At 36.8% G+C, this 21,283-nt stretch overlaps 1 protein-coding gene across 1 annotated transcript in view; it reads left to right on the top strand.

Moving 5' to 3' along the window:
* The window catches only part of EYS (eyes shut homolog), a 709,634-nt gene that overhangs the window by 214,994 nt on the left and 473,357 nt on the right, over positions 1-21,283 (top strand). The window contains exons 18-19 of the mRNA XM_030447573.1: positions 12,187-12,384; positions 14,710-14,831. Of these exons, the coding sequence (XP_030303433.1) occupies positions 12,187-12,384; positions 14,710-14,831 (320 nt within the window). The remainder of the gene's footprint in view (positions 1-12,186; positions 12,385-14,709; positions 14,832-21,283) is intronic.

Below are 21,283 nucleotides of genomic sequence, written 5' to 3' on the forward strand. Positions count from 1 at the left end.
CATGGACTGAGCCAGTATTCTGCTATTCACAAAGATAGATCAGGAAGGTAGAAAACATTAAAATGCCCCTAGAGATTGTCCTGTAAGAGCTGACATCTTTTTTGTTGTTGTTGTTGCTTTTTGTTTGCTTCAATTAAAAAAAAAAAAAGGCTGTTTAGTAACTTGTTTTTAATAAACCGTGCAAAGAAGTTGATCCTTTGATCCAAATTATTATGTGACTCATTAAAGAAAAAAAAACCATTGTATGTATTTAGTCTAGATGTTCCTAATAGGTATGACCTTTTTAATGAAATACATGTAATTGCAGAGGAAAATTGAAATTCAGTTCTGAGGAAATATCTACTTATTTGTTGCAGCCTTAATGACACATGTCTCCAAATGTGCTCCAATTAAGATTAAAGCAAAAATGGTAATTGGCCATTAAACATGTTGCAAAGGAGAGTAAAGTAGTGAGAAAGGCAACTCAGCAGAATAAAAAATGCTTAAGTCTGTTGAAAAGCAAGAGTACTAATGGAGTTTTCAGGATAGAACACTCTATTATGGGAACAGCTAATTACAAAACAGATAATAAGTAAGAAACATAAGTGCTCATGGAGGCAAAAATCTAAAATAGAGATAATGGAGCAATTACTTTTTCAGTGCTTATAAGGCCAAACTTAAGTCTCTCCTGTGCCGAGACCCATGTGAAAAGGCAGTTTTGAAAGACCTGTGACACCTTCTAGTATGTCTGCATTAGACCGTAAAGGAATATTTCCTGTTTAACATCAGTTTCTATCTGGTTTTGCCAATCTCTTGATATTGAACAGCCAAATAAAATTTTATTTAGGGGAAAAATGCAACTGGTGCATAGAGCCATGAAGGGTACTTGGCATCACATAGGAGCTTTTGTGGGTAGAGGAGTAGGGTGGCCATGCATTAGTATATTACCTAGAAAATAAGCATTGCCTCTAAGTAATAAAGGAGATTTGTCTAAAAGGCTATATAATGCCTAATTAGGAACCAGTATGAACTGGGACTTGTTATTGACTCAAACATAAAATCTCTGCTGAACTTCTTCGAAACTTTGTATTTTTACTTATTTTGCATTGGTTTCAGAAGTTGCCATCTAGATACATAAATTTAGGTGTTTCTGCTTTCAAAATGAAACAATTCAGGGAATCATAGAACGGCTTGATTTTGAAGGGACCTTAAAGATCATCTGGTTTCAATCCCTCTGCCATGGGCAGAGACACCTCCCACTAGACCAGGTTGCCGAAAGCTCCATCCAACCTGGCCTTGAACACTTCCAGGGAGGGGGCATCCACAGCTTCTTTGGTCAACTGCTCCTGTGACTCACCACTCTTACAGGAAATTTCTTCCCAACACTAATTCAAAATCTACCCTCTTTCAGTTTAAAACCATTCCCTCTCATTTTATCACTTCACATCCTTGCAAAAACTCCTTCCCTGATTTCTTATAGGCCCCCTTCAAGTACTGGGAGGCAGCTATAAGGTCTCCCCAAAGCCTTCTGTTCTCAAGGCTGAACAGGTCTGTATAGGAGAGATGCTCTGGCTCTCTGATCATCTTCATCACTCTCCTTTGGCCTCATTTCAACAGCTCTATGTCCTTCTTCTGTTGGAGACTCCAGAACTGGACACAGTACTCCAGGTGGAGTCTCACAAGAGCAGAGTACTACATGTATAAATCCAGTCTTCTACAGCAGATGAGGGGTTTGAATTTCCAGGGAGGAAATTTAAGTTATGTAGATGATACAAGGTATATTCATTGCAAATGAGAATCTGTATGAGTATCTGTCTCTTAATTTTCCAGAAAGTATTTGCAAACCACCAATTTTTCAAAGACTTAAAAGATGGTTACATTTTCTCTGGCTGCCCTACAATTTATGAGGATATTGCTCAAAGAAAATTTACCACATTTCAGGGAACAGAGGAAGGAGGGGTGGTGGTTTGGCTGATGAAACAAATGTTTGCAGCTTTATTTTTCCACATGGTGGGCCAATTTATGGTGCAGGGTAATCTGTCAACACACAAATAAAAGTAATAAATAATCCTGGTATAAGCTTCTGTAAATATCAGCCAATCTGTCAGATTTTAAGAAAATGAAAACAGGATCTCAAATACAGAAGGGTTTGGCCACCTGAACTAAAAGTGGCCATGACTATATCTGAAAATTACACCCACAGGTCCTATACCATAAAGGAAAACTGATTATGATACCAGCTCTCTGTAACTTTTCCACATATATAGAAATCTCAGTTGAATTCCAGTGTAGTAAAAAAAAGATAAGAGTGAAAAGCATTCCCATATACAGTAGGATATACAATTGTGGTAACTGTTTTCCTTAACATTCTTGAATTCTCTGACAGATTAAAGCATGCTCTTATGCTGACATCTGAAATGCACAGATGTGGATACAGACGTATTTTCATTGTTTAACAGTTATAAACTTGTATATTTTAAAAGAAAAAAATACACTTAAATAATATGTTCAACCTCTGTTTTGTCTTCTTTTACAGAAATTTATACAGGTATGGAGCAGTAATATATGTATCTCTGTGTGATTTTCATTCTACAGTCTTTGATGAGGGTCTCTCTCATGCTTTGTTTCAGCACCATTGCATGACCTGCATTATCATATACAATTAAGAAAATGGGTTTTTTTACTTGAAAAGTGCTAAGTATTACTTTTCAAACATTGTTCCTTTAAAAAAACCCCAGACTTTTCAAATCATATGGATTTCGCAAAAAACGCCTTTTCACAGATTCTACTTATAAAGTGAAAGAAATTCCTCTCATGTAAAGTAGAATTTGCATTCCAAGGAAAAAAAATCGATTTGCTACACATTTGAAGTGAAAGAAATTACTTCTGACTTGCGATATTTTTAAACCATTAGAGTAATACTTTGCTTAATTTCAGGTAATACCACTATATGCATGCTTCTGCAGGTATTTCTCTTTCTATCCACTTCTAGGGTACTTCTGGTTTGGTTTTGGTTTTTGGTTTTTTGGTTGGTTGGTTGGTTGGTTGGTTTTGGGTTTTGGGTTTTGTTTTTTGCTTTTTTTTACACTTCCTACTCTAATATCATCTCAGTTGTGCAAGCATTTTGTTTTCCTTGGCCACAAAGTAGATCACACCAGGTAGCCAGTTTATAAAATAATGGCAAGCTTAGAGGTTCATCTGAACTTTTCAAAGTTACAGAAAATGTTAATTTTTAACTTGTAATTGAGAAAATTTCATATTTAGCATTAAGACATTTAATCTTTAGAGTTGGACCAGAAACTTTAGGCATCTAGCAGTGTTCATTACTGTTTCTGGGATATTAGTATAAGTTTAAGTGAGTTTTTTGGGGTGGAAGCCATTGAGCTGTATACAATTGATGAAAACCAAAACATTAATTTATCTGAAATTATCAAATAAATTTTTAAAATTAAAATTTCGGTATTCACTAGTTTCCAAAAAAACAGTCTTGGGAAAAACAGAAAGTTTCATGTAGATTTTGTTCTGGACTGGGTATTTTTTGTTTGTTGGGTTTTTTTAATAGCCTTATGGTTCCTTTGTATAGTGCATAATCTCCCATAACTTAACACATTTTTACTTTTATTGAATGGTATTCAACTTACTTAATTTAGCTCAAAACAGTGGTGATTCACTTTAGTGTGAGAAATGTCTTTTAATTCTGTTGTGAAAAGGCAAGTTACCAAAATACTGAAACTTAAAGCTGTTGAAGTGATGTTGTGATGATAAATAAAAAACCTAAAAATATCGAAAACATCTAAGAAAACATACTTATTGTGGAAGATTCACATCAGTCATCAGCTTTTATTTCATATATGAAATTAGTGTAATTTTGAAAAAATGGCCTCTGTGTTGTGAACCTGAACATAACTTAACAATGTAAATTTAAATAAAAACATTCTCCAGTTTTGAAAATTGTCAAGTATTCATGTAAGCTTTATAAAGTTAGTCTGTTGTAGATTTTCTCCCTGTTCTTTCCTTACTTTCATCCTTTCAGCTGCTGTACTTTTCTCATTTCATTGAAGCAAAATGCTATTAACTTTATTCATATGATATATTCATATGATTTCATGTTTAATGAAATTTATAAGAATGGTGAAAAAACTCAAGTAGCAAGGCTACTGAAATCCAGAGATAACCAGTTGTCATGACTGGGATAGGTCCCCAGTGAGACAGAGATTAAACCACCTTGCTCCTGGATCCAATCATATATTGTCAGACCTGACCCTTCTAGGGAGAGTGACTAAAATGATATGGTTGATACCCCTTGATTGGATTAAGTTGAACGATACTCAAGGTTTGTATTAGAATATACGGTTTTATTAGAACTATAGAAGGAATAAAAGCAGATACTTCAATTATTATATATGCTCAGGCTAAGCAATCAAAAAAGCTGATTATTTGGGTCACAAAAGTCACAATACATGTATATTCAAACTGTGTAACCTGGGAAATAATGTGGCTATTAATGATTTTAGGAAAGAGAAAGAGAAAGTGAGAGAGTAGGAGAAGAAATCAGGTCTGTCTTGAGATCCTGTCTTGTGTCCTCACAAGTGACTTGTGGAAAATGACTCTACAACTTGGAAAGCTATAGAGAGAGGTATGTTTATTCAGCACTGGCCTCACATGGGGATAATTCCTCTGGAATCTGTGCGCACCAATCTCACAATTAGGCTTTTGTTGTATACACTGAAGTTTTAGATATTAATTAGATTTTGCAATACTCCTTGCACATGCATCACCTACTCCTGCTTCATATTAAAATTAGTCCCAAGAGGTCATTTTCATAATCTCCTCCCCTCTGTGCCTTCACAGAGCCTCCTGGTGGTGTTCACAGGGGGTCGTGGGGATGAAGTAAAAATGAAGCAAAGCTCTTTCTCTGGGTAAACTTCTCACCTCTTCTTCTCCGGGCATGAGCATTCCTTCAGTTTTCAGCCAATGTGTTCTGTTTCTTATCTCAAGGTTGCTGTAGTTATCAGTTTAGCACATATATTTCCCTTATAAGGTGATGACTACCTAAACAATTTCTTAGCTTCTATCAGGTCAATGTGACCCTAGACAATTACTAGCAGGCATTTTATATTAACTCTTATATCACATGTGCATATGTAACACTAAGTTAAACATTAATTTAAGCTGAACATAAAGTTAAGCATAAATTTAAATTAAATTAAGTTTAAATTGAATTAAATTTAAGGTAAAGTTAAACATAAATTTAACTTTAAGTATCAGACTCTTTGGTATTATTTAGGTAACTGCCATCCAAACAATACACTTGTTGTTCTGGTACCAGCCATAGATAGCTTATTTTCCCTATATTGTCATAATCATGACAGCAGTTTGCAATCAGGTACATTTTGTCATTGATTCAGTCAGTACTTTTACGGCAAAATGCTGACTTTGAAAGCTGCTGTCAGATTTAATTCCTTAAAATATTAGTGGCAAATGTTTTTTAATTAAATTATTTTCCAGAAAGAATAACAACATTGAAGAGATGCCATTTCTGATTATAAGTGAATTCTGTAGTATACATCAAAATTTTTCATGTACAGATTTTGCTGAGCAAATAAAATAAGCATCAATAGCTTTGCATAAAGAAATGAAAACCTCTAAAAGATAATTTAATTTTATGTAATTTCTATAAATTGTTTTTGAATTTTAATAATAGCTTTAATAGAGTAGTCTTTTTCAGAAAAAAAAAATCTATTGTCAGTGTAAATTTATGCTTAGAGATTGTGCTGTAGACGTATTGTAACCAAAGTAGAGGGCTGATAAACATTAGCAGAGTTACGTTCTGAGTATGCAATCTGATTCTCATTTCTAAACACACAAAATGAGGATTTTCTAAATAATTATGCATTGTTTGACAAATACTGCATGCTAATAAATAAGCATAACATATGCTATAAGTATATGTGCTTATATACAAGTATACTATTCAATCCAATTCATAATAATACTGAAAAGAAATTGTGTCTTCAGCTCTGTGTAATTTAATAATTTGTGCTGGTTTCTTCAGTTTTTTTCAAACAGAGGACTTTAAATGTTAAGTAAAGACAATCTTGTTATAATCAATAATGTATAGCCAAGAATTAAACAAGAAAAAAGTTAAACTTGTGTAATGGAAATAAGCACAGTTGAATAGATGTGGTTCTTACTAATTCATTAATGAACTTCTTTATTTGATTTTTCGTATTTGATCTGTTGGATGTACTTTCTTTCTCTCTTTAGTCAGCTCCCTATGTTTGGTGAATATTAACTTTCATCCCTGTGATGGACAGTTTAAAAATTCTGATATGTCAGTGGGGGCAGACAGTTTATGAACTTTTTCCCTAGCATAGCATGCCTTCCTGTCAATGACTGGGGAAGTAATATCCTAGAAACTTACCATATCAAGAATTTTCTATACTTAGCAAAAAAATAGGTGTGTTCAAATTAATCAGCTACAGTTAAACATTTAATATTTACACATTTGCACAAAAATTCTCTAACAAATATTTTACAGGAAAGAGAAAATGCAGAAGGAATGAATTCTGTATTCGGATTAAAATGCTTTAATAAATAGATTTTTCATCTTTTTGCTGCTTGATTTATCCAAATAATTTTATTCATACATTTACAGCTTTGTGAAAAAATGCCAGTACGAGAGCTACAGCAGCAGTGCATTCATTGTAGTGACATGTTACCACCATTGCCTATTACTATTGAAGCTTAATCTTTGTGTGCATATGCATTTTTCAAAGAAATTGGACTTTAAATCAGCCAGCATTTCTTTCTTGTTTTCTCATTACTTAAACTGATTAACATTTGTGGTCAGTTATTTAATATTAATTGATTTTCAGAATTGTGTTAAAATAATCACAGAATCACAGAATTTTAGGGGTTGGAAGGGACCTCAAAAGATTATAGAGCCCAGTGCCGCTGCCAGAGCAAGGTCCCCCAGTGTAGGTCACACAGGAACATGTCCAGATGGATTTTGAAACTCTCCAGAGAAGACTCCACAACCTCACTAGGCAGCCTGTTCTATTCACAGTCAGCCTCACGGTGAAAACACTTTTCTTCGTGTTTATGTAAAACCTCCTATGCTTCAGTTTGCACAACAGTTTACACCTGTTGTTCCTTGTCCTATCATTGGACATCCCTGAGAAGAGCCTGGCTCCATCCTCCTGACACTTGCTTTTTACATATTTTTAAACATTAATGAGGTTGCCCCCTTAGTCTCCTTTTCTCCAAGCTAAAGAGACCCAGCTCCCTTAGCCTTTCTTCATAAGACAGATTTTCCCTTAATCACTTTTGTGGCTCTGCACTGGACTTTTTCAAGCAGTTTCTTGAAATGCTGTTCTTGAAATGAGGGGCCCAGAACTGGACACAGTATTCCAGATGCAGCCTCACCAGGGCAGAATAGAGGGGGAGGAGAACCTCTCTCAATCTACTAACCACATGCCTTCTAATACACCCCAGGATGCCATTGGCCTTCTTGGCCACAAGGGCACATTGCTGGCTCGTGGTCATCCTGTCCACCAGGACTCCCAGGTCCCTTTCCTCTACACCTCTCTAAGAGCTCAGTCCCCAGCCTATTCTGGTACCTGGGGTTGTTCTTTCCCAGATGCAAGACTCTACCCTTGTTCTTATTGTATTTCATAAAATGTCTCCCTGCCCAACTCTCCAGCCTGCCCAGGTCTCGCTGAATGGCAGCACAGCCTTCTGTGTGTCAGCCACTCTTCCCAAGTTTGGTGTCATCAGCAAATTTGCTGACAGTGCACTCTATTCCCTCACCCAGGTCACTGATGAATATATTGAATATTACTGGTCCAGTAGTAAGCCCTGAGGAACACCACTAAGTACAATGCCTAAGAATCTTGTCACATTAAAACCAACTCTGACTTCTTTCCTTTAACCAGGTCTATTCATACTGAAGGTTTTACATATCGAGTATTTCTAAAAATCATTTCAGCAGCTGTGTTTGAAGTAGTAAGAGTCATCTTCAGCTGCTCAAAGTGAATTCAATAAATATGAATTTTTGAATAAGAAAACATTTTTATCTAAAGTTCTTTGGAGGTCACTGGGTTTTGGAGGGACTGAGACCATGCAAAAGTTGTTCAGTTGCTTTGGTCAATGATAGATCTCTATACACACAATGCAGAAAGAAAAAGCAGAAGAAACCAAATATGCTGCTGAATCAGCAGAGCAAAATGTTTGAAATAAAAAAAAATCAAAAAACCACAAACCCAACTTCAATATACTCCCAGACCTCTAGCTTCTATGTATGATTTTTAAGATGTAATACTTTCCTGAAATATACAGTTAAGTCTTTAAACTTTTCCACAAGATATTGAAATCAAAATTGAAAATTTATTCACATTCATATGACAGCTTTGGGTACAGTCCCATTTATATTGGGCAAATACTTGAAAATTACATAAACCTGTACCCTTCAGGACTTATGTCCTCACTGTTGTCCACAATAACTCTGTTATGCTCTCATCCAAAAAGTGGTTTATCTACCACTGGAGACAAATACTATAATAGAGATGATGCACTGATGCATCAGCACTGATGCACTGAGTATGACTTTTGCTTTATCTACCAGAAATGTCTGGTCCCACAAACACTTGGCATGTAAGAGGATAGGCAGATCTGTTTACAGGTTCTTCTGTCAACAAAGAAGAAAAAGAAGTTCTGCAATACTAGATCATCTGACAGTTCCACTTATGATTGTGAGCCAGGTGTTAGCTTTATTCTTGTGGGTGTGAACTCTGGGAATCACCAGGGTTGTCACCCATGTCAAGCTGGTATGATACAAAGATGAAAACTTCAGGGCAAAGACTCAATGTGCCATATGGCAGCTTTTGCTATGCAATTTAATTAATTCTAGATCTGAGACTGTCAGCTGCCTATAGCAGGATCACCGTGCACCAGAGACACCACTGGTGATATAAAGACAGGGAACAACTTGTGCCATTCTTTTTCTCCTCTGTCAGTGTCACTACTGAAATCAGAGGGTTAGGTTCTGTTGTGTGTTTTTTTTAACCTCAGTTATGTTTCTACCTGTTGCTTTTGCTACTAGAATCCTTAAGAATTCAGCCCATAGATAACTCTGTCTTACATTAATGAATCAATTCAACTAAAATTCCACTGACATTGTGGACAGTGCATTTCATTATTATGAAGAAGACCTATTCACAGCTACGGTTAGGATATTGTGATTACGGTTACTGTAAAACAAAAGAAGGCAGCTAATGTGGAATAGGCCAACAAAATTTTGGCTATATTGACAGTACAAGAAAAGAGGGAGATATGCAGGTTCACCAGTACTAAGTGTATAATAACTGTGTGCTTTACCATCCTCTCTTAAAGCGGAGTCCAAATCATTTTACTGACAACATATCTCAGTAAATATAAAAGTACATTTTCCAAGTGAAATTTAATTATGATTCAGTCTCATGAACACATTAATACTGGAGCTATCTGATGAATCTTTCTCATCCTTCCACCACAGCCTATAAATTTAATGAATATTAAGCTTTCAAACAAGTCACAGAATAACACAAAGTGATACTGTAGCTTGAACTCAACCACTATGTTGTAGTTAAAGTCTTGATCTTCTGAAACCATAATAAAATATTTAGTGTATCCCTCCAGAATAAGCTAACCATTAACTGGATCACTTTGGCCAAAATTAGATAAAAAACCCTGCATGAATTACCTCTTCTGTTAGTTAGCAGTAGGTCCACAAACTTAAATCCAACATATACTATAGGTGACCTTTAATTTTGGTGGAATCATTGTCAGGAATTCTTGCCTGAAATTTTGACACTGAAAATTCTCAGCACTCTTATCCATCTCATGAACAGGGCTTTACCCCCTGTACAGGGTGCAGGTGCTCAGGCACTGGCAGAGGGGGCTGGGGTCGGGGAATGTAGTGAAATGAGGCAATCAGGTGTGGCTAACTACGAGGTGGAATGCTTCCACCTATGCCCAATTAAGACTTGCCCCAGCTGCGCATGAGCAGGACCAATAAAAGAAGTGCTTCAGAGTGCATGCTCAGCTCACTCTCAAGCAGCCAGAGGAGGAGGTTAGCTGAGTCCGGAGCAGAAGCACCAAACAAGGCCCACCAAGTCTAAAGGCAGCCAGATTGGAGCATGTTGGTGCACCTTGGCAAGAACACCTGTTTGACTTCGAAGCACGGTGCCCCAAGAAGGGTTCGTCTGCTACAGGGGAAGCCTCTTTGAGCAGTGACTGGGGCTGCCCGGTGCTGGACCCATCTGGTTACAGATGGCTCCAACTGAACCCCCTGCAGGGTATGGCTGAGGCCTCCAGCCAAGGTGCTGGTGAAGATGGGAAAATGTGTATAAGGAAGGGCAAAACAACCCACAGGAAGTGAGGAGAAAAGAAAACTGTGAGAAACAACCCTGCAAGTGCTGAGGTGAGAGAAGGAGGAGAGGAAGGAGGTGCTCCAGATACCAGAGCAGAAATTTGTCTGCAGCTTCAACAGAAGACTATGGTGGAGCAGGCTCCCAGCAGGAATTACGGCCTGCAGCAGGTCCACACTGAAGAAGGTGAAAAGGGAAAGGGGAACTGTTATGGACTGACCACAAGCCCTACTCCCCATTCTGCTGTGCTAGTTAGGGGTGGGGGAGGATGCAGAGGAGTCTGGAGTGAAGAAGTGAAGTTTAGCCTGGGAAGAAGAGGGGGATGGTGGAAGGCATATTTCATTTTGTATTTTTTTTCCCCATGCTATTATTAATTGGCAATTAATTCAATCAGTTTTCCTCAAGTTGAGTCAGTTTTGACTGTGACAGTAGTCAGTAAATTATGTCCCCATCTTTTTCTTGACCCACAAGGTTTTTTATTTTCTTTTCTCCATCTGACCTGTTGAGGGGTAATGTGAGAGTGGCTGGGCAAGGTCAAACCACCACAAGGTAACTGTATGGATTTGATTTTCCACGTGACTACCTAGTTGTAGTGTCAAATTGCCCATCACTAGGTTAAGCTTGCAGCCTGTCTAGGGGAGAGTGGGGTCCTTGGGGCATGGAAAAGCTGCTCCATGACGGAAAGGCAGGGCAGTGAGAGCTAGGGCAAGAGCACTGAGGAAGTGGGTGGAAGACCTATTGTACAGCAAACTTTGGGCAGCTTCTCGAGAAAGCATAGCATAGACACAGCCCAGGTTCAGCAGTCCCAGAAAAGCATTCGAGCCTGAAAGAGGCTCAGAGAGGCTTGTGCACAGTTTGTTTCATCCCCAAAAGCCACTGAGCTCTGTCTGAAACTAAGCTTGAAAGAACAGACTTGCCTTGAGCAACACTCAGGGAAAAGAGAGGCAGCTTTACAAACCCAAAGGCATTTGATCTTTGTTCTTTCTACCCTCGTAATTTCAAATTTCACTAATATACTGGAAAATATAAATCAGTCTTGCTTATGTTCTAATAAACTGAGAGTAACTTTAAAGAGCCTTTTAATCTTTTTTTGATCTATGTGTTGCAAATTAAAGATTTAGATGAGGGCATCTGTGCCCAAAGATCACCACCACAAAGTTCCCTGATTTGTCCAGATAAATGTGCATAATCTGTTATACACTAGAGTGTTAGGAAAGAGTAGAAAGGGACTGTGTGAGATTTTCTGTTGTACAGAATTCTTATAAATGATGGGGCAGCTACTTGTTATTAAAGACATACATAATTTCAGAAAAACTATTTGTGTGTAGTCACAATTTCTAAGCTGAATAATTATGTGAGGTTACTTGCATTTCATTAACATTCAGGAGTATGGGTTAATGTATAAACCACTCATATTCTATCTGTGACAATAGGATATCAGCAAGAAATAACAGTAAGCTTCAAAACAAAAATAATTGGTTATTTTTAAATAACCAGTTCAGACAGCTTAAGACAATGGTAAAAGAAAAGCTATGAACTATTTGAGATAGCTATTACTATTTTAAAGTACATTATCATTTTATCAATGAAACAAATTGAATAGTCTGTTTTGTGTTTTTTCTTTTTAATTCTACAAAGCAAATAGATGTTTCTGCATGGTGATATAAATCTGTATGTCTAAGACACTCCAACTCAATTTTAACCAGGGATATAAAGAAAATCCAGCTCATAATAGGTAGCAGCTGCAGGGATATGTTCATTAGTTAAGTACTGACAGCTTTGCCTTTTTTCTTTTCAGGTCTGAACTGTGAGTTTAGGCCTTGTGAGGCCAGCAATCCCTGTGAGAACGGAGCTGTGTGCACAGAAGAAATGAATTTGGACGTTTTTCCCCTTGGATTCCAGTGCCAGTGTGTGAAGGGCTTTGCAGGTCCACGTTGTGAGATCAATATCAATGAGTGCAGTTCTAACCCTTGCCTCCATGGATACTGCTATGACAGTGAGTTCAGTCTGGTTACTCACTTTAATGTAGAGTAGTCTTTTTGTTGAAATGTCTGTAGCTACTGAGCTGCTCTGGGGAGAACAGTGGATAATTTACTGAAATTTAGCTTGTCTGAAGCTCCACATCCAGTAACAGGAGGATTATTTTTGCCAAAATGCCTCAACTCCTGGCACTGGGGTTTATGTGTTCAGGGGGTCAGAACTGCAGCTAATTGGGAATTTTAATGAGATTTGTGCTGTCTCTTTTGATACCTAAATTAGCCAAATATCCTGCATTGTGCATTCAATGAGAGAATATTCAGTCCAAAACACTGCATTAAAAATCGAAGTGATGCAAAATGGAGTGTCTGCTTCCTATTAAGTGCTTTCTATCATGTAACTGTGTAACTTATGCATTCACTGATACACTTAAAGATTTTTGAAACAACTTGATGATTAATTACTCTGCTATAATCTGTCTGGATTGGCAGGCTAAATTTAGTAGCACCCATTAAGAATGGAGTATTTACTGTAAAGTTTTATGGGGCTCTTACCATCTATCAGATAACTGGTAAAAATGGAAATTTTCAGAGAATCTTATAATGGTGGCTGGAAAGCAGAAAGATGTCTGGTGGTCACTTAGTCAAGTTCACAGGAAGCTGCATTATCAACAGTGCTCCAACAGAAGGGGAGTTTTCTAGATGAGTGTTGAAAGCCTCTAAGGATAGACAGAAATTCCACATACTTTTTGGGACAGCCAATGCTACTGATGCACTACTCTTGTGGTGTTCTTCACACTCCAATCCCATCTGAATCTCCTATGCTGGAACTTTTGGCCATTGTTATATCATCTAAAACTACTAAGAGGAATTCAGTCCTGCAATCTGTGCAACTTCCCTTTAAAATGTTATCTAGCCCTCTTAAATTTTAATCCTTCCATAAAGGGACTAATACAAAGCAAGCCTAGATGACTCAGCTTTTCTTCAGAGGTCCCACACTTTAAGCATGGAGCAAGTTTTGTTTGTCTTCTGCTAAGTCTCCTGTTTCCCATGTCCCTTTTAAAATGAGAATGACGATTTGAGGGTTTCCCTGAAATTCAAAATTTTAACAAAAATTTGCAGAGGAGCTAATCAACTTACTGGTTTTAAATGAGATCTTAAAGAAGTGCTGCTGAATTGCTAAATATATCATTGCCTAAAACTCCCCTAGCTTTAAAAAAATCATTTTTTTCAGTAAGCTTTGGAAATTCTATCTTCCCATTCATGGGAATAAGGTTAACGGCTTCATTTTTACCTAGTAAAGACTATTTTACAGATGTTTTTATGTACTCCACCTTGTTTCAGAGATATTTTTGAACTGGAATTTGTGTGAGTTGCATTAAAGTTCTTCATGTTTACAAAGTGCCAAATCTTTTGGGGACAGCTTGTTTTTGTCATGCCTCTGGACTTGAATCATATCATGTGGGCATTTCAGTTACTCTGCTCTATGTGGACTTGCTGCAGAAAGCTGCAGTCCTGAGAAAGCTGGAAGTTCTTAGCAGATGAATAATGCTCCTGCTCTGAAGGACTTTAAGGATTTAATGAATACAATAGCAGAACAGATTCCATTGTAAATCTCAGCGATAATGAAGAACCCAGGGACCTCTTTGAGGCTATAATAAATGCAAGCCTGCAAGAAATGCAATTGTTGCTGTCATGAGCTCCTTATGTGGACATAACACTCTAAAGATTCCTCTTCATTCTGATCATTAATGAAGAAAAAAAGGAGAAATTCTTAGCATTATCTTGTTAGGATAAAAATAAAGCATGGAAATACATCATAGGATGAGCCGTCAAATTCAACTGAAGCCAGTTTTGCATTAATATAGTTGCATAACATGAAGCATTCCTTACCAAGAAAAAAAAACCAGCCCCAAAAAAACCCAAACCAAGAAACCAAACATTAAACTGCTCAATCTCATTTATTCACACTTTCAAATATAAATGTACTTTATAAATGATATTTTCAAATATCATGTACTTTGTGACAGCTTTTATATGGAAAATTACTCATTTGCTTATCAGATGTCATCACTTTTTCAAAAGGCAGTAATGGTCCACTGACTTATAATTCTTACATCAAAATATTTGGATTTTTAAAGTAAAATGCAGTAGATTAACCTGGTTTCATATTTAAAAAAAAACTCTTTTTTTCCATTTATTTCTATTTCGTAACATGTCTACACCTTTTCGCTAGAGCGAGTCCAAGTCTTTTCTAGATAGCAGTGATAACTGTAACTCAATTTTACTGCATTCGGTTGTTATTCTAAAACTGTCATAGCACTAAAATTCTATCTCTGTTACAGTTGTCGATGGCTTCTATTGTTTGTGCAACCCAGGATATGCAGGACTGAAATGTGACCAGGACATTGATGACTGCATAGTCAACGTTTGTGAACACAATTCTACATGTGTTGATCTACATCTGGTTAGTACAAAGTATTTTTAATTAAAATAATTTCTAAGTTTTTGTCATGAGATCTAAAGTAGTTCTATTGTGAGTTCTAAACCTCCCCTTAACCTAAACACCTGTCAAGCATTTTAGAATAATTCTTTCCATTCACATTTTTTCTGTTTATTTGTAATTAAGTAGGCAGCAGCAAAGATTAATGTTTTTTATCATTTAAAAGCAGTTACTGGGTCACAACAGTTATTTGGGAAATTCAGAAAGAGTATTTGCAACTAAGTATGTTTATGGCCTCATAATAAGAGACAGAAATACTCACATTGATGACATTGTCTTCAAAGAGACTTAAAAAGTATCTGACCCCCCAAAATGGCTTTACTTCAAGTACTTCAGCATTAGTTTTCACAATTATTCAGTTATATTCAGAGTTGACAGGAGGCCTATTCCATGGATGATATTTCAAGAGCATAACATGCCAGTAGGTTGGCTTATTACGTAAATTGTAAAAGGAGGTTTAATTGGAAGGAAATTTAGCATTGAGAAATAAAGTACAAAAGAATAGTTAGCTGTTAACAGTTTTTGTTACTCAAAAAGCAATTACTCAGGTCTTTGGACTAATCTACAATAATTTCCTGAATTTGTCCTTGGCTTCCACTTCTCGCCATGTCTCAGACTCTCCAAAAATTGCAACCTAGGACATCCAGAGATACTCAGTGCACGATTAAGTAACTTAACCTTGGGTTCTGCCTCCTCCTCCTCTGTCTCCTAGCTGAGGAAGGCAGGTGTTCTGATACTTGAAATGAGAATATAGACTAATAAAGTAATAAATATAAGTGAGTAAAATAAATCTAATAAAATTTAAAAATAATAATAAAATAAAATATTAATACAAGAATCAATGAAAAATTTCCATGGGAAATCCCACTCCGTGGGAGTGGAAATTCTCTAAGGTTTTGATAGACCAAACAACAGTAGCTCTGCTACTGAAATTGGTCCGAAATAGTACCTTGGTTTAACTAAAGGTCAGAACGCATGCCTTGAGTAGAATACAGTATATAACAAGCAGTAAATTCAGGTTGTGTTGTACGTTACTTAAATTTCTGCACTGACTTGACTGAGAGAATCCAAATGCTGAACTTTTCAATGTGCTGTTTGACAAATCAGATTTAGGTTACCAATTAAGCATCCTGAAAAATAGCTATACAGCAGCTGGAGTTGACTTAAGAAACCAGCAACCACAGCAGTACTTCTGCAAAGTATTACTGCTAATACAACTCACTGTAAATCTCACTGGCCATCCCTGATATATTTCATCTTCTACCTAGATTTTGTTAGGGAAAAAAAAAAAATGTCTTCACGGTCCGTCAATAGGAGTTTTTAGAAAGAGATAGAAAGAGTGAAAGAATTCCTTCCTTTGCCTTGTACCATTAGTTCTACATATCTACTAGTTTTAGTTGATATGGTACAGAACAGTAGATATAGCTGCACACAAGCTGAAAATTTAATCATTATGATACTTCCTCTGTTATGCTCTAGTAATCTGAGTCAAAGATATTGGAATGCACAAAATTCCAAAACTACTGATTTACTGACTTAGGATAGTGTCCTTAATATTGATTTGTTGAACTGTACATTGCTTGGATGAGGTGATTATGATATCTTAAGCCTTACTCATCTGCTAAAGTCAACAAGCAAACATCAGCATTCAGAGATTCACAGAATGTTAGGGGTTGGCAGGGAGCTCTGAGGAAGATCAACTCCAACCCCATTGCTAGCGCAGAATCATCTAAAGTAGATCACACAGGAAGACATCCAGACAGGTTTTGATTGTCTCCGGAGGCAGAGACACCACTGTCTGTCCATTCCAGTGCTCTGTTACCCTTCACTTCATTTTTCTATTTCTTGCATTATTTTAAATACTCAAATTTATTTTTTAAAAAGAAATTGCAGACACACATGAGAATTCTTACCTTTAATCAACAATGTCAGTACATACTATGGCAGTGAAGCCTTTCTATTGACTTTTTCATAAAGTGAATTTGAAATGCTCTGTAGAACTGAATAAAACTGTTACAAACTGGAGGAAAGGGAGATTAAGAGGAAATTAAAGATGGGCTTTGCAGCAAGACTTGTGAACAGATGGCAGATCAATGTGATAAAGATACAGGAAGGTGGTCCCAGATGGTGTGCTATAAGTTCTGCCAGCAGCAAGGAGGCTGGACAGAGAAAATCAATGACAGAAGGGAAAGAATTGAAGAACTTCATGACATAAGGAACAGGCTACAGAACTGTGGCCTGCTTGCAGAAATCATAACCCTTAATTTGATTTTTACGTGATATAGAGACTAACATTTTGTTTGAGGTGGGATATGGAGTGTTGATACCATCAAGAGCATTAAAAAACTGACAGTGGTATTATAGAGACCTGAGAATACAGAGACGTCATTGACTCATAAGGAAGAGACTTCTACAAAAGTGGATTTAGCTTCAGAGAATTGGATATAGTAAAGTCTCTGTATTTAGTAGATTTTAAGAGCAGAAGGTCATGGAAGGGTATGGTTCCACAAGGAAATTACTCTGAATTAAGTTAAATGGTGAAATTTATAGGTCCTCAATCTTTGAAAACTGCCCACATACATGTCTTTATCATACAGCACAGAAGACTTAAGATTAAATCTGTTTTTTGAAGACGAAGGATGACGAAGTAATCCATTTATTTTGGATAATTCTGAGAATCAGGACAATTACTGAAAAGGAACTCTCAGTCTGTAATTTCACACTCCAGTTTTTATTGCAGTAAGTCATTGTCTCTAGAGTCAAGCCAGAGGATTCTGGGTAGGAATTTTTAAGCCTCATCTATACTTAGTTCTGAGAACAGCATTGCTCTTTTTCTGATTATATGCTTTTGTGAAATTTGTCATCCAGTAATATAAGTATCTGGAAAATATTTAATTTAAAACGCAGCTTCTGTTGGCTTCAGTTGCAGACATTGAGTGTTCAGCAGTTCTGAAAATCACACCTTAAGATGAAAAATCAGAAAGAAAGAAAAGGAGACTTTAATTTCTACCTATAAAAAATACTTGCTAGATTACACCAAGTTCAACTTAAGTATGATTTATTTTCATTTCAATCAAAACCATAAAACTAACATTGTGGTGTTCTTTGAGTGCAAGTGCACAAAACCAAACATATCTCCCTCTACTTCACCTCTAGAGCAGACCATTTTCCTCATGCTGTCTTCTGTACTGAATGAAGTGATGGAAAATTATTTAATTCATATAAGTAAAGACTCTTTCATGGTATATAGGTGGGGAGGAGCTAAATCTAACAAATCATAAACCAATCCCTCAGTTTTCTTACACCTGCATTTGACTTTTAACATTTTTCTATAAAATAAATGCAATGTATCCAGATCAATGCATGGATAGGATTTTGTAAGGAAAACATTTTCTGTCATCTGTACAGTAGACATTTATAACTCTTAATGTGAGCAGATGCTACAACTATTTGCAGTATTTTCTGAAAAGCACTCAGCCCTATGTAAGGCCTGGCCTTGCTCTGCTCCCACTGAACTTGACAGAAAAATTGTTGTTGATTTCACAGTATCCAGCTGCCAAGTCATCTTTTCATGTAATGGCAGACCCTTGATGTATATTAACCCTTGCCAAGCAAATCTTTAACCTTCTTTATGGAAAAAAAAAAAAAACTAAAGAAAGAACAAACCCCCTCAAAAAACTCCAGAATATTATTCATAAATTAACTTCTTCACAACTACTGTTACCTATTCCTATTAACTTCCAAATTCTGTGACTTGTCCTCCTTTAGATTTTAAAATTCTGTTTCAGGGATTCTGACTCAAAAATGGTAACTGAAAAGCCAAGCTCCTGCCATCTTTTCACCTTGACTAAGAAGCTTTAAAAGCACACAAGAATGGCCACTAACAGATAGAGACTGGACAGGAGACATTTTTAAGGCTGTGTACATACCTAGAGTACTATGTGTATGGAAACCACCCCTGGGAGAACTGTGCTTACTGGAGAGTGCTGCAGTTCTCATTCTTCACAAATTCATTCTTCTGCATCAGAAAGCATGTGGCCAGCAGGAGTAAGGAAGTGATGGTGCCCCTGTGCTCAGCACTGGTGAGGCCACACCTCGAGTACTGTGTTCAGTTCTGGGCCTGCGACAGGGCCTCTCACTGGAAGAAAGACATTGAGTTGCTGGAGCAGGTTCAGAGAAGGGCAAACAAGTTGTGAAGGTTCTAGAGCACAAGTTGTATGAGGAGAGGCTGAGGTAACTTGGATTGTTTAGTTTGGAGAAGAGAAGGCTGAGGGAAGACTTTATCTCTCTCCACAACTACCTGAAAGGAGGCTGCATGAGGTGGGTGTTGATCTCTTCTCCAAGTAAATAAAGATGAGACAAAATGGCCTCCAGTTGCACCAGGGGGGAAGTTCAGATTGGGTATTAGGAAAAAATTGTCTACTGAATGAGTGGCCAAGCATAGAACGGGTGGTGGTGGACTCATGGTCCCTAGACTTATTAAAGCTACATGTAGATAAGGCACTTCAGAACATGTTCTGGTGCATGTGGTGATGGTTTTATATGTTTGTTTGGGTTTTTTTCCCTGGATGGAAGATTGGACTCAGTGATGTTAGAGATCTTTTGCAACCATGAAAATTCTGTGAAGCTCTATTTTTTCCATTGTGTAATAATAGCTTCTAGTAAAACAACCTAAATGATCTCACCAGAAGGCCTTTCTCAATTCCATTATACTCTTCTAATCTCACTAGAGAGGACAGATTTTCCTATCAAGAAAAAGCACACTTTCTCAGTATATATGTTGAGCTTAAATAATTTGAAGCATTTTTTATCAACATTGACTTACAGCTCTTATGTGCTGCAGAGTCATCTAACTTTGGTAAATCCATACTAAGTTGTTTTATGCAGATTTCACTGTGACACTGTTACTGACATTGCTAAGTCATCACATCAAATGATTACCTTATCTTCATTCTGATAAACTTCCCTCTGTTTGTATACCCAATTCCATTATATTGTTTCCATGTACACAGGCAAAATCTGTGATGAGATTTGTTGTGTCAACTGCTTCTCCCCTTGATCAAGTCACTGGCTTGCTGTGCAGTTCTTATATAAAAATAATATTGTCATACCATATGATAAACAGATTTTTTTACTACACTAGATAAGATCTTTTTCAAAAGAAATCAAATAAAATAAAATCCTATACATTTAACCTAATTCAACGGTTGACAATGCAATAAGCTATTTATTAAGATACTTCGTATCCAATTATCCAGAAAATTCCCAGTCTGGCTGTGCAGACTTAATACATATAAACTAGAAAGACCTTGTGGTGCTCATTTTTGACAGCCAAGTAGACTAGATTCTCATATTGTTACATATTCCTATACTTTTGTTCAGACTATGCACTTCAGTGCCAGCTGTCTTTCGTATTGCTATACCACATGCTGGAAATTTATTTCTCACAGCCTGGACTCTGTAAATTCTCCTTAACTGACCCAAAGTATCCAAAGTGGTTATGAGCTACACTGGCTTTAAAATGTCACGCTTTGGGGGGAAGTCTAAAGACGTGGGATAAGTTTAGAGTTTTATGAGAGGTTTATACCACATACAGTCAACTGATTATTTTAATGTTACCAAGACTGCACTGTGATAAAAACATGTCAAAGTGCATAACATGTTGACTGATGGACCAGAAGACAGTTTTCGGTAATAGTAAAATAAATTAATCTGGAATATTTCTTATCAGTATACTTTCCACATGCACACGATCAGTCTAAGTCTCTAATCTTTCAGTATAGGTGATGGCTTTAAATTAAAAGCATAGAAATTGCTTTAACTAGACATCAAATTTCAAAGGTCTCAGGCTAGAGATAATGTTTCTTGCTGAAAAGATGTAATCACAAGAAAGATTCTGGAAATACAACTGCTCAGATTAGCATAACACACTTCTGCAAGGGCTTGTTTAACACCAGGCAAACTGTCCAATAGCTCACTGCTTTGGCTCACTAATTTAGAACAAATGTAAATCTAGCTTGTTTGCCTCACTGGTACAAGTTCTTGCTCATATTTCTGAATTTAATTCCTAAGTGATGGTTTCAGTCTTAGCTACTTTCAGACCAACTCAGTTGTCTTGTACCAGCTTGCTCTATGGATAAATGTTTGCCCTGTCTACCTTTCTTTTTATCCTCTTCCTTTTGTGCCACATTATTACTAAACAAATTTGTATTTGAAACAAATTATTTCTGCTTGTTTCCATCTTGTAAGTCTACAGTAAAAATGAACAAAAAACCCCAACAAATCCAACTTTCAAACTGTCTGTAGGGTACTTTTACATTAGCTGTTTGCTTTGAGTGGCAACAATTCTGAAGCAAATCTTCTAGCTGTACCCACTTACCACATATTATCTGCACTGTGGAAAAGACATGTATGAT

Source organism: Calypte anna, chromosome 3, assembly GCF_003957555.1.
Source record: "Calypte anna isolate BGI_N300 chromosome 3, bCalAnn1_v1.p, whole genome shotgun sequence".
NCBI lineage: Eukaryota > Metazoa > Chordata > Aves > Apodiformes > Trochilidae > Calypte > Calypte anna.